The sequence below is a fragment of the Equus quagga genome, chromosome 12 (assembly GCF_021613505.1).
Source record: "Equus quagga isolate Etosha38 chromosome 12, UCLA_HA_Equagga_1.0, whole genome shotgun sequence".
In the NCBI taxonomy this organism is placed as follows: domain Eukaryota; kingdom Metazoa; phylum Chordata; class Mammalia; order Perissodactyla; family Equidae; genus Equus; species Equus quagga.
Window position 1 is genome coordinate 56400084 of NC_060278.1, and position 15074 is coordinate 56415157.

Genomic DNA, 15074 nt, shown 5'->3' on the forward strand with positions numbered 1-15074 from the left:
AGGCCTTGTTAAGAACAGAGTACCCTGGCTATTTCAGAATGGTTCCTTTTTGCCTCCTCCTGCTGGAGAAGGGAATTTCTCACAAAATTGTGGGCACGCCCTAAGATTGGGTACTCCTGGAGTTTTTAATTTTCAGAACTGTCCACACCAAGCCTCTAGCAATTCGTCAATTACAGTTCACGTTTTCCTGCCCCTGCCCTGGTTCCCAAGGTGGTAGCCACTCTCAAGTCTCCTCTCTGGAAAATTGTTGTTCTCTGTATTTGCCTGATGGGCTCTTCAATCTCGGGGGCAGTGGTTTGCCCTGTGTCCTTACCTGTCTTACAGATCTTTGAAGAGTTGTTCATTTTTCAGTGTGTTCAGTCTGTTTTTACTTGTTATTTGGACAGAGTGGCTATTTCCACGCTCTTCACATGGGGAACTGGCAACCAGAAGTCCCCTGTTGGGCGGTTAAGGATTTACATGCTCTCTATCTACTGATCTCTTGTTGCCCGCAGCCGCAAAGGGCAATGAATGACAGGTACCACCAAGGCTACTTGGTTGTGTAAGCAAAGTTTATTGGTAAAGGGAAACAGAACAAGGAACAGGGATAAAAGGGAACAACAAATCGGTACTTACAACATCCACACCACAATCAGCTGGGGAAGTCTCATGGAGGAACGGACGCTTTGCCTCAGACCCGCACAATCAGCACTCCCATCAGCCGTACACGCTATTGGGACATCCCCGGCTGATTGTGGTGTGGATGTTGTAAGTACCGATTTATTGTTCCCCTTTATCCCTGCTCCTTGTTCTGCTTCCCTTTATCAATAAACTTTGATTGCTTAAACAACCAAGTAGCCTTGGCGGTACCTGTCATTCCTTGCCCTTTGCGGCTGCAGGCAACGCCTCTTGTTACTTTGCCAAAATTTTCACAGCTATGGTGTGCCACCTCTTTCAACAACAGCTGTCGAATTCTACCTTGTTTACTAGGCTTCTGTGGGCAGGACCTGTAGCATCTCCTGAATCACAGGTGTGAATAACATGGAATAAATTAATCGAGGTTTTGGACGAAAGTTGAATTAAAAAAAATCTAAGTATATACAAAACATATGCAGTTCAACTGAATATCTACCAGTTGGCTGGCATCTCAGACTTTGAGCTGGTGTGAAAAGAAACCCGTTTACCTCCCCAAAACAAAAGGCTAATTTCTTAGCCTAATCAACTTTTTCCTAGACAAAGAAATATTTCCAAATCCCGCTTAATTAAAAATATTATCAAACCTATACACACACATACTTCAAAAAGACAAATAATTCTATAAGTTTCACAACAGATAAGAACAGCTTCCTCTCTTTTTCCTACTCCCACACCATATTTCCACTCCACAGAGGCAGTCACTAAAACTTATTATTCTGCTATTTGCTTCCATATGTCTAAACATGACTTTATTACCATTTCTTAATTTTTCAATTTCACATATTATCTCCTGGCTTCCTACTGTGAAACAGAAGAAATAGGTTTCCTTTCCCCACTCCAACCCACTCTCAATTTCCCTTCCCTCCATCTTTTGAAAAGTTCAATAACAATCTCGGTGAGACCAATATCCAGTGTTCATATTATTATGACTATTATTTATGGTAAACCATGGTGAGTGCTATAATTATATTTCCAATCTTGAATGATCTGTTTTCCTCTAGAGGTAATAAGGACCTCTTTTGGCATTTGTTTCGTTTCCTAACTACTCACCACTAATTCAAAATCTGCTGTATTCGGTTGCTACAGATGCTGTAACAAAATACCCCAGACTGGGTGGGTTAAACAACAGAAATTTATCCTCTCAGAGTCCTGGAGGCTGGAAGACCAAGATCAGAGTGCAGGCAGGGTTCTTTCCTCTGAGGCCTCGCTCCTTGGTTTGCAGATGCCGCCATCTTGTGCCTCTTCATGTGGCCTTTCCTGTGCGTGTGCACGCACATCCCTGGTGTCTCTCTGTACGTCCCAGTCTCCTCTTCTTAGAAGGACACTAGTCAGACGGAATCAGAGCCCAGCATAATGACCTCATAGCTCCAAATACAATCACATTCTGAGGTATTAAGAATTAGGGCTTCAGTATGTAAATTTGAATTTGGGTGGGACACAATGCAGTCCATAACATCTGCCCAGAAGCAGAAATCTCCTCTCCATACCTTCACCCACATCAGTTGCATCGATTTCTTCTCTTTCCAGAGGCAGCCCTCCCTGTTGCACTCAGAACCTGCTGCTCAGCTGTTGGCCTAGTATCTGCTTTTTTCCAGAACCATGGGAATTCCCATTTTCTCCTCTGAGTCGTCTTTTATCTTCACTCACTTTCTGGTTTTGGTAAAACACATTTTCTATCAGCTTCCTGAGGATTGCACATTTTTGAAATCTTTAATATCTGTAAATAACTTTCTTTCTACCTTCTTACTTGACCAAAATTCTGCCAGGATACAGAAATCTAGGTGGCAAAACATCTTCCTGAATTTTGAAAGCATTGTCCCATTGTCTTCTGGCTTCTGGTATTACTGTCGAGAAGTCTGAAAACATTGTTTCTCCATCCTTAGTTTGGAATGTTTTCTTCTTTCTTTCCTCTTCAATTTCATTCTCCTCATTCATTCTCTTGGTCCTTCTCTTCTCTCATTCTCTCTGATCAGTATAATGGGTTTTTGTTGGTTTGTTTCTTTTTTTGTTTGGTAAGAAAGATTGGTCTTGAGCTAACATCTGTTGCAATTTTCCTCTTTTTGCTTGAGGAAGATTCACCCTGAGCTAACATCTGCGCCAATGTCCCTCTGTTTTTGTATGTGGGACCCCTCCACAGCATGGCTTGATGAACGGTGTGTAGGTCTGTGCCTAAGACCTGGGTCTGTGAACACTGAGCTGCAGAAGCAGAGTGAGCGAACTTAAACCACTACAGCACTGGGCCAGCCCTCAGTGCAGGTTTTTTTTTAACCATTATTCTGTAATAGGTGGGCCCTCTCAATTTGATGCTCTCAGTCTGAGAAATTTGACTATATCATATCTTTGATAATATTCCCCTGCACCACCTTCTGGATTCCCTTTCTTAAATTCTTACTATATGGATATTGTTTCTCCCTGACTAATCCTTTTATTTTCTCATGTTTTGACTCCACTTTTCCATTATTTGGCTTAAGTGCTCATTTTAATATTCTTCATTCTTTCAACGTCCTTAAATTTTTCTTCTACACCTTTTATTTGCTTTTTCATGTGTTACTCTCTATTTAACTTCCAGGAGCTCTTTTTGGTTCCCTGTTTCTTGTTTTGTCTTGAATTGCTTTGTTCTGTAGCCTAGAATTCTTGTTTTATATATTTTCACGCTCCTCATCTTCTCCTATTACTCTGAGGATATTTATCATATATTCTAAGACTTACTTCTTCTCCCAAAATTGCACAGTGCTGTTGTGTTGCCTCTGAGTTCCTCTTTTCTGGGTGACTTTTTCTTGTTTGCTCATTTATTCTTTCTTTTTCTTTTTTTTTTTAAGATTTTACTTTTTTCCTTTTTCTCCCCAAAGCCCCCCAGTACATAGTTGTATATTCTTCGTTGTGGGTCCTCGTAGTTGTGGCATGTGGGACGCTGCCTTAGCATGGTTTGATGAGCAGTACCATGTCCGTGACCAGGATTCGAACCAATGAAACACTGGGCCGCCTGCAGCAGAGTGCTTGAACTTAACCACTCGGCCACGGGGCCAGCCCCTATTCTTTCTTTTTCTTATTAGGAATTTCCTTAAATGTCCAGTGATACCTGTTGTGTGAACATATGTAGGAGGGATGCACTCAAACGCTGTTTGGGACCTGAGTGAACACAGGGACCTTATTTTCACATGAACTTTACAATAAGGTGATCAATCTATGATATTGTACTGGGGAACTCCAGACTCTATATCTATGCACACACTTTATATAGATAGGTATATATATATCTGTATGCATATATGTATATATGTGTGTGTGTGTGTATATATATATATATATATATATATGGCATTTTCTCTTGTGAGGGACCATTTCCCCAGAGAAAACTCCTCCAGTCTTGTGTCACTGGAGATGTGGACCTGGCTGTAAGGGACCTCAGAGTCATTTGAGGGAAGCATCTCACATTCAGTGAGACGACTTGTTCTTTAATTACCTTGAATTTTATCTGGACCTTCAGCCGCACCCAGTGTTTCTGAGTGCAGGTATCCATGGACCAAATTCTCCAAACAGTAACCCTCTCCTCCCAGGGTGGGGAAAGTACCTGGCAATGGATATACGGAGGGATTCAGGGAATAGAATTGCTTCTCTTACAGACTTTTAATTGCTATTCATATATTTAGTCCTACATATAACCCTCCTTGCAGAGGCATCTGGTACTTCTATTTCCTGAGACTTCTGAGGCTCCATGGCAAAAAGCAGCCTGCTCGCGATTTGTTTCCTCTCTCAACTTAAATTTTAACTCCCTTCTGTCTGTTAAGTCAGTCACCATTCATCCATCTGCTTTCTAACTTCCAAACTTGTCTCATCTACTATCTCCTTTGTCCTCATGAGTGAAACCTTTTTATCCCTTTCCCATCAATTTAGTAGAATGTCAGGAGGAAATGGAATGCATTTGTTTAACTGAAAGTACCCAAATTCTCATTGTAAAGAGAACTCTGAAAGGCACTGTGTATTTATTTCCTAATATTAAACTCCCATTGTTCACAAAGGCGTTTTAGATACCTACCAGAGGGCTGCATGTGTTTGGAAACCAGCTTACTACTTGAGGGGCACGCAATTCACACTTACATAAGTTGAATAACCATAGAAACATAAAGTAGAATATGTTCAATTCAAATTCACTTATTCAGTAAACATGCTTGGAGCACTTAAGGTGCCAAACTAATTAAGAATCTATTGGAATAGTACTTAAGTGAACTGAGGAGAGTCTGGTCTGAATTAAGATAGTAACTGTGAAAAAGGGGGGGAGCAGATGAATTTTTAAAAATATACATTTTGGAGAGAAATATCTTACAAATTTTGCAACCATTTATTTGGTCTATGCCCTTATATCAGTTCACTAGGGCTGTGGGGATGAAGTACCACCAAATGGGTGGCTTAACTGAAATTTATTGTCTCAGTCTTGGATGTCGGAAGTCCAAAATCAGGTGTTGGTAGGGTTGGTTCCTTCTGTGGGCAGTGATAGAAGGATGTGTTCCAGGCCTCTGTCCTTGGCTTACAGATGGCTCTCTTTATGTAAATAAGGCATTCTCCTTGATACTTGTCACCTAATTCCCCCTTTTTACAAGGACACCACTCATACTGGATTAAGCCCCTACTAATGAGCTCATCATAACTTCATTATATCTTGTTAAGACTTTATCACCAAATAAGTTCACATTATGGGGGTTTGGACTTCAATATATGAGTTCTGGATGGATGAAATTCAACCCGTAACAGCTCTCTTCAAACAGAGGATGAGAAAGTTGGTTTAAAAATGAGTAAGAAGTTTAGGTAAATTAGAGTGAGGACAACACAAAACCAGCCACATTCAGGACCTACAGAGCACACCTATTAGATGTTCCAGAAAGGGCAAAACAGGTCCCTAAAAGACCCATGCATATTTTGTTTTCCCCCCATCGCTACAGAAGCCCCCAAGGGTCTCATTTGTCTGTGCACCATAGATATGGCTAGAGATGTGCTCATTGGCTTAGAAACGCAGGAGGTAACAGTACCTACTAAACCTAAAATAATAAGGCACTTTTTAAAAATAATAAAATTAAAATGCATCTTTTAAAAAACAGAAGTTATAATTTAGTAAACTATACAATTCCGTTAATTATGAGTTTATAGAACCTTAGATCTAAAAAATGCATCACAGAGATCATACAAGACAAAGATTACCAAATTAGAAGGTACTTCCACATCACCTGCGGATCTTTTTAAACCACACAGATTCCCAATCCCCACCCCGTGTATCCTGAATAGAATTTTCACGAATGCATATTTTTGAGAAACCCTCCAGCTGATTCTAATGCAGACTGTCTGATCCATCTGCCTTGTTTTTGAGTTGAGGAAATTGAGATCATCTTAACGAAATTACACAGCATAGGATATATTTAATTAAAAATGGTCTAGCTCTGTTTATATATGACTTGTGTCATTGTGACCAACGGAAAACCCAAGGATTAGTAGAAACCACTTCAAAAACACTTTTGCTGACACAGTCAATGATGCAACTATTTTCATATTATGGCAAAGATAGTTTAGAGATGTTTGTTTTCCTTTAATAAAATGTTAATGTCATGGATATTTAATGTTGGCAGATTTAAAAACGGACCTATACCACTTGTCCGTCAGTGGCCATGCTGTAGTGGTGGCTCACAAAAAGAAAGGAAAAAAGACAAAGATTGGCAGCAGATGTTAGCTCAGGGCGAATCTTCCTCAGCAAAGAAAAAAAGAATTAAATTTAATTTAATTTAAAAAAATCTTGCAGGGCCAGCCCGGTTGCCTAGTGGTTAAGTTCACGTGCTCCACTTCGGCGCCCTGGGGTTTGCAGGTTTGGATCTTGGGCACAGACCTAGCACTGCTTGTCAAGCCACTCTGTGGTGGCATCCCACATAAAATAGAGGAAGACAGGCACAGATATTAGCTCAGGGACAATACTCCTCAAGCAAAAAGAGGAAGATTGGCAAAAGATGTTAGGGGTCAGGGCCAATCTTCCTCACAAAAAAAAAAAAAAACACACAAAAAACTTCTAAAGTGAAAAGAACAGTACTAAGAGATTTTAGAAACTTACGGATGATGTCCTATCCACTTCACAACGGCTGCTCAGAATGAAACAGGCCTCAGCATCATCCATCCTAAATGCAGACAGCAAAAGAAAATAATCACACACTGAAATATCTATGTATTATCTGAAAGCTAGAATTTCAGTGCTTAATGCACACAAGGTACATGTAGACTCCAAAGATCCTTCAGCCTTAATGAGAGCTGGATTTCAGCAGACCATGACTGGACTTTTGAACAAAATAATTGTTGCTGAATTGGCTATATGACTCGATAGTTTATAATGAGAGAAGTTAAGAAAAAGTCAAATTTTGTTCTCTTTTATGATTATATGTTTTCTCATATATGTGCTTTGTTTATGTTAAGGAAGCTGTATTGGCCTTTATTTTATGATGAATTACATTTTAACTGCAATGCCTCAATTAAACTAAGAGAGATAATAGAAGAAAGCTACTTCGTCTTCCTAAGTCAGACTATACTATGATTTTATATTATAAATATAATATTTATTTAGTATAAATAATTTAGTATAAATAAATAGAGATAATTCATCATCTCATTCCAGACCCCTTCCCCTCATGCTAAAGTTCTGTACTTCCTAAATTTAGTGATAAACAGTACATTTCAGTGCTTGATAAATAATGTTCTCAAAGCATAAAAATGTTTATTTCCAAAATGAGGAATGACTTATCTTTCCGGTTCAAGAGGATAAAATAAATCTTTCCTTCCAAGAAATATTTTCTTCAGAGAGGAAAGATAAAAGTGGAATTAGACCAAACCAAACTGTTCTGGGAAAATGTTGAGCCACGGTTATTAAGATAATATGAGCATTGCATAACATCTTCTAAACATCATTTTCAATGAAAACTTCAAAACTCATGCAACTGAGCTTCCGAACTGGTTTGCAGAAACCAACTCCTGGTTTCTTGCATGCAGAATTGTGTTGCAGAATGTTTTAATTATCGTGAAATCCCAAATCTTTACACGACATTACGATAAGAAATGAACATAAAGATGGATACTCTGTCATCTCATTTCTTTCTCAACCCAGCTCTCGTGTTACCAGCCTGCTACCTCTCCCTGACCCTCATTTGCACCCTTTCTCATTCCTATGGAGGAATGTTTCTGTAATGCGATTTTGCTAAGAAATAATTTTAATACTATTAGTAATAAATGAGTTATGTTAATCCTAGATGGCATCTACCTAAGATACTAATAGCTAATACAAATAGCTTAGATTAATCTATTAGGGAGTAAAAAGTCTTCATTTATCACACAAATGCATATTGAACATAATATGGCATTACTCATTCTTATTGTGTGAAGAACTTAGCTCTTACACAATAATTAGGTATAACGATTATCTACCCATATGAATATAAAGATCAAAATTACATATGTTAGTGTTTAAGCAACCATTGCTTTTTTTTTTTTTTTTTGGTGAGGAAGATTCGCTCTGATCTAATAACATCTGTTGCCAATCTCCCTCTTTTTTTTTTTTTTTTTGCTTGAGGAAGATTAGCCTTGAGCTAAAATCGGTGCCAATCCTCCTCAACTTTGTATGTGGGATGCCGCCATAGCATGGCTTAATGAGTAGTGTAGGTCTGTGCCTGCGATCTGAACTCACAAACCTGGGCTGCCAAAGCAGAGTGCGCTAGACTCAACTACTACCCCACGGGGCCAGCCCCCTAAGCAACTATTTCTTTAGAGCTTTCAAATAATGAGTGCAGATATCAAATAATTAGCAAACATCTCAAGCTGTGTTTTACCTGAGGTACCGTGAGAATGTGATTAATTATGGAACTGTGATGTGTACAGTGACAACATATTTGAAGTGTTTAATCACCAAAAATACCAATATATTCTCAAAGAAGCTTAATTTTCCAATCATGTACCATTCATTATATCCTGATAGTTTCTAATGACTTTTTGTTTCAGAAGTTATTAAATCATTGAAAAAAATCTCAGCTAAATTGAACTGTTATACATAAATCAAAAGTAATGTCAGAGTTCCTGTGACAAGATATCTAGTCTTCACTTGCAGGATTAAGCAGCGAAAAGGAGTTTGGGAGTTTTCTTGTGTTCTTTTCCACCAACCTTCCTCTCCCCCCCACACACATAAACACACGCAAAGAACACGCAGAAACAAACACAAACACACACATACCCACTAACACATATACTCAAGCTGTCCAAAAAAGACTGAAACAACAACAACAAATAAAAAACACTTATGCTATAAAACACAATGAGGAGACTTTTCAATCTAAAAGAGCATGTAGGACAACTCAAGGATAAACATGAAGACGTTCAAAACTTTGAAAGCAACAGAAAAGATGGAGCAAAGCTACCTCTGCTACGGATCTCTTCTGGCTTCTGAAACGACATATGTTGTTTTGCAGATACCCTAACTTCCTGGTGTCCATGGTCCCTGCTCTCACGCTGTGCACGTGCAATAACCCCCATGACCTGTGACAAATGTTTAAGACGATGCCACCTTCAAGCCGGGTTTGCTGGCACACGTGCAACAAGAAGAGAACGACTAAGTAGGTCCTGTCACCTTCCTCATTCCTCCAGCCCCCAAAGACTCGCATCTCTGACACCAGGCGATCCAGGTGTTACCTGCCCAGTACATAATACAAACTCTCTAAAATTTAAACCCCAACTCAAACTGCTTGGGCATCTCATACAACGTTTTGCCCAAGATTTTTATTTGTGGAATAAAAATGGCATTCAGGGAGTGGGACACTGTTCTTCAACAGGGAGTCTGGATAACGCAGCTGATGCCTGACAGCCTGAGATAATTGCACCACACCACCCTCTTTGAGGCATGTGGACACAGTCTGCTGAACATCCTCGCACTGAGAAAGAGGACCAAACACCTGATTTTATAGTTTTAACCTTTCAATTTGACCAGCAGTGGGACTAAGGCCAAACTCTGTATTCAAAAATACTAAAATACGTCTTATAATACTGAAATTACTAAAATTTGGAGGAGAGAAAAAATATTAAAGCATGGTAAAGTGGAAAAAAGATAGGGATACCTACTTAGCTCTCAAGAGATCCTGATCTTTCAGGGCTGATCCTTGAAGGTAGATGACTCTTTGTGACCACATTGGAATCTGTAGTACCCTTCGAACCTGCACATCCATTTCAGTAGGACACAAAATCACCACGTAGTAATCCTATTCAAAACAAAGTGTGCAGTGGGATAGAAAGAGCAATGCTTCGTTTTATGCTACACAGGTAACAAAATATCTAAGAACATTGTGCAATATGATAAAATAGACATGAACTCTCGTAAATAAATAAAATTTTGCATTTAAAACCTAGGGATTTTTTAAATAACATGATACTACAATAAACATAACCAAAACATATAAAAATATAATAAATTGATAAATTCTTCCTGACCTTTTCCAATCTTCTTAGTACCATGGAGAGAAGGTGATCATCACCAGGCACACTTTTCTAGCCTGTGAAGTTTTCAGCTATAACTTCAGGCTCGTTCTAAAACATACACTGTACACCAGGCAGAAGTTCTTAAGTATTAATTCATACTTCAAGCTCTTATTTTCAGAATAAAAACTGTGATGGTGATTTTTATCATTTGGTAATATTATTATGAGCTGACGATTTTGAAAAACTTCTGATGACGATCTGAGTGGATAAGGTTTCATAAAAATATTGGTAATACTGACAAGGTAAATTAAATAAGAAAGTTTGAGATGAAAATATTTCAAAATAATGGTCCTTTAGAAAAAACACGAAGGTATTTAGTGATGAAATGATTTAAAACAACTGATCTACAGGAATTAAAATTCTCTGGTAAATATCCACCATTTTATCACTCTAAAAAATATCTAGCAGGAATTTTTGGAGTTTTCAGAATTCTCTATATTGATATTAGACAAAATAAATTACAAAGGATCAAATTTTGGGGGGGATCAGATTTTCCCCATAATAGATTTTTCTTTGTGGGTCATAATGAGCAAGCTTGAAATTATTTAATATGAATAATATAAAAACCAATAAGTAAATATGGAGTTTCTCCAAAAATGCAAATTAATTTATATGAAAACAAATGAATGTATTATATAAGTATCACTTACAATTTAGATTTTTAAAAATATATTAAAAAATAATATTTAAGAATATTTCCAATTATTCACAAAAAAACTCTTTATCTTTTTTAAGGGAAGGGTAATTAGATATACTAAGTACTGTCTTGATCTCGAGATTTTCCAACCTCTTGACACAAATTATGGAGGAAATATAAGACTTTCAAGTAGCTCTTTGATGTTTGGACTGGATTAAGCAAGGAACATTACTAAATCTGCATTAGCCTAGTACCATGGCAAATGAAAGAAGTATCTGAGAATTTTATCTGCATAGATAGACGAAGAGATTTTTCTGAATTCATGTTCTCAATTCAGCTAGTTATTATCCAATTTTTGGTCATTTATTGTTACTATAAATAGGACCTAGTTACACTCCAGGAAACAAAAGAAAAAAATGGAACTTCCAGACTTCCACATTTCCATCAGCAACACTTGATAAAATTCTGAAATATTCAAGTGAGCAGATGATATTGAAATGATTTTTTTCATTGTTTTATTATATTTTATGTTAAATTTCACTGTTTCATAAAAATATCATTTATGCATTACCCGAGGGAGAAAAAAAGCCATCCGTTTAATTCAAAGAAAACCTTTCTTTGTAGCATTAACATAAGTCCATCTGTCTTTTAGTGTAGCTACAGAACGAAACTTAAAATACTGTGCATTTCTCCAATATTTTTTCTATGTTCCTGGTTATATTTGTAGTTCTTCACTTACTCTTTCTAAATTGGAGTGTATAAATAAAAATCTTCCAGAATGCAGACTGTACCATCAGTTAATTGACTTGGACAATATGTTAGTAGGTATGATTCAGTATAATGCACAAAATAATTTAAACGGACCTGTAGTCTCGGATGAGCATAGAATTCATTTAAAAAGTCCATAAGCAAATCAATCTTCAGTGAGCTGACACACAGGACAACGTGCTTTTCAGTTTGAGCTCTGTGTCGACTGTAGTTTCCACCTGACTTTTGTCTCTCCATCCACAAATAGGCCAGCTGTTCAAACTGTAATGTATTTTCCACATGTAAATGAAAAACACTGGACATGAAAATAAAAATCAATTTAATACATCTACTGTTTATGAGATATGCTCAATTTATTAGATGGATCTCATTGAGTTATCAATTTATCAGTGTTCCCTTCAACAATAGGCTTTTCATATGGTTGCTGCAGAGGTTGCTAATGCCTCCCAGGGGTTTCGGTCTCTAAGGAAACATATCAATATGATTTTCCTATTATATTATAATAGGGCACTAAGAGGTGTGTGCCTCTGCTTTATGTCCAGTAGAGCATGTAGCCATGATATGACACGTGCTGTGTCAAAGAGAAAAGCCTCATTGGCATTTCTTCCACATTCTTCCGTCAGGTTCAGCCCACATTTCATGCAATGGCAGATACCCTTACCACACACACAAGGCCATCATCTAGTTGTTAGTAGCTGGCATGCAAGGGAAGAGGAGGCTATAGGGTACAGACGTTGGGAAGGACGACCTGCGTGATTGAATAGGAGTAGGAAGATCATTTTTATACCTATGTAAAGTATATTTAGACACATTGTGGCCAAAGGCTGTGTAATGGACCATACAAGTTTGCTTTGCATTTGCTATATCGTGTTTCTGACCTGCCCGCCCACGGACACCCAGAGCTCATAGTAAAAGATTTGGAGATTGCATCCACGTAGCTTTAGTTTCACGTTATATCTCTGTTCCTTTGCAACCTCCCTATTCACTTCCCCAAACGGTGCATAATAGTTCCATCCCATCTTCTGATTTTGTTTGTTTTGGTTGACTGACATATGTACCCAAGTTTTATTCATTACAATGTATGGCTTTTAGCTTATTTCAAGAATCAAGAGAATTCAACCCTTCACAAGTTTATTTCCTTGATCTATCCTTCTATAATTAACGACTATATTATCCTAGAAATAATATAGCGAAATACCCTAAACTTAAAAGAAACATCTAGGAGAACTGAAATGAAATGTGAACTATCAGTTGTGACTGGAGGAAAAAAACTCTCAGTGTTTCTAATATCATATAAGAAGGCATTTCTGAGACAATTTTAACCAACTGACTAGATGAAATAGCAGCATGTGTTTATATGTTACTGTTAGATTAATAAATCATGCTAGATTTCTTTTTAAATGTGGAAGGTTAGATTTCATAAGACTTTGCAGATTTCTGAAGAAATTAACACGGTTATGTTTACCTGTATAGGCAGAACCACAAGAGCAACACAGATCATTGCAACGACAAAGAGCTTGGAGGACCACGTTTCGGGAGTGACATCGCCGAAGCCCACGGTAGAAAAGGTCACAATACAGAAGTAAAGAGAGTCAAAGAGATTGAGCTTCTTTCCTATTCGTTCCAGATGCTGGATTCCACAAATGCTAAAGAAACGAATGTGCATTAAAATTAAAACTTTTGCATTTGGGCACATTATTTCTCATCATTATTCTTTGGATAGCTAAAGCACATTTCATAAAGGCATGTCGTAGCTGGGATCTTCTACTGTACAATATATTGTATTCTCAGGAAAATATAACTTTTAAGTTTTTTCCCCTACATCAACCAGATATAGTCTTATTTTGATTAATAGCCAAAAATTGTAGCCAAAATATCACAAATTATATTTGAGTAGCATGTAAAATGAACAGACTGAATTTCACGGGTGACACACAAACATTTTGAATGCACATCAAGGAAGCGTAGAGACCAGACGTTGCTAAATCTATTCCCTGTCAAATTATCAATGGTCTTCCCTTGTTTTTTCCCACAGGAAGAGAGATAATTTACTGTATGTGTGTGTGTGTGTTTCATATATATGTATGAAAGGCTTGAGGAGTGAACAATTGCCAAGTGACTCTCAAAATAAGTTCTTAAATGGATCAATCATCTTTACAAAGCTTTTGATGGAATGAAAGTAAGGGAGCAGGATAGAAATTGTTACAAGATGTACCAAAGTAGAATTGTCAAAAGAACATTAGAAATAGCACTGCTGCTACTAGCTTAAAAAAAAAAACAGCAGAAGCCACTCTGGTAGCATAGTGGTTAAATTCATGCACTCTACTTCAGCAGCCCAGGGCTTGCAGGTTCGGATCCCAGGTGCAGACCCAGCACTGCTGGTCAAGCTACACTGTGGCAGCATCTCACATTAAACACCCCCGAGGAAGAGGAAGATTGGCTATAGATGTTAGCTCAGGGCCCATCTTCCTCGCCAAAAAAAAAAAGAGCAAAGTAAGACCATGAATAATACATATATATTGTAGAATGTTGGAGGGAGATATGAGATTTACAACATAAAAATCAGTGTATCATGGAATACTATTCAGCAAGAAAAAGGAATTATGTAATGATTCATGTTATAATACGGATATACCACAAAAGCACGTTGAGTGAAAGAAGCCAGTTGTAAAAGACCACATATTGTATGGTTCTGTTTATATAAAATGCCCAGAAAAGAGATAGAAAGCAGATTAGCGGTTGCCTGGAACTGATGGTGAGAATGGGATAATGGAAATGTCCTAAAACTAGATGTGATGATGATTGCAGAACTCTGTAAATATGTTAAAAATGATTGAAATTTACACTTAAAATGAGTGAATTTTAGGGTATGCAAATTATACCTCTATTAAGCACTCAAAACCATTACTACATACTTTTGGATGCACATTTCAACTTCTATGCACAAACAGACATAACTCAATCATCATGGCCATGAAGAAGTAATATTCAATGTTTAAATTCCAGACATTCTGTTTCTAGCCTTTTAACATAATCTCCCTATTTTTCTCAGTTACATATCATAAATATTCAATTATCTTAAGTTATTTTTTTAAGGCAGAGTATAAGCCAGTGGTAGTTAGGCAGACGGGTAGGCGCACTGGTAGACGGATCAAGGGACAGTAGAGAAACAGTAGGTGTTTGTCATCATTTTACTTTTGAGGCACAAACTGTTCTTTTTCTTTGTATTTTCTTAACTCCCGGTCTCCAGAAGGGTTCAGCAAAGCTGTCCTTGTTCTATGCCTTGGAATTTTGTGTGAGCTGCCAGGTCAAATGAGTTGATCCATCTCAGTTTATTTGCTCAGCTGCTCCTATGCAGTATCATAGCCAAGCTAATTATAAGACTCTTCAGCTGGAGGCTTAAGGTAACCAAAGGTAATTCTTTGATAACACTAAACATTTCTGTGGAGTAGGG

General features: G+C 37.6%; 1 protein-coding gene across 2 annotated transcripts in view; it reads right to left on the bottom strand.

Annotated features, from left to right (window-relative positions):
- KCNT2 (potassium sodium-activated channel subfamily T member 2) overlaps nucleotides 1-15074 on the bottom strand; it is a 346988-nt gene that overhangs the window by 187024 nt on the left and 144890 nt on the right. For both annotated transcript variants that reach the window (XM_046679418.1, XM_046679417.1), the window contains exons 9-12: nucleotides 13086-13266; nucleotides 11717-11881; nucleotides 9802-9938; nucleotides 6764-6827 (exon numbers count right to left, since the gene is read on the bottom strand). In XM_046679418.1, coding sequence (XP_046535374.1) covers nucleotides 6764-6827; nucleotides 9802-9938; nucleotides 11717-11881; nucleotides 13086-13266 — 547 coding nt within the window. The remainder of the gene's footprint in view (nucleotides 1-6763; nucleotides 6828-9801; nucleotides 9939-11716; nucleotides 11882-13085; nucleotides 13267-15074) is intronic.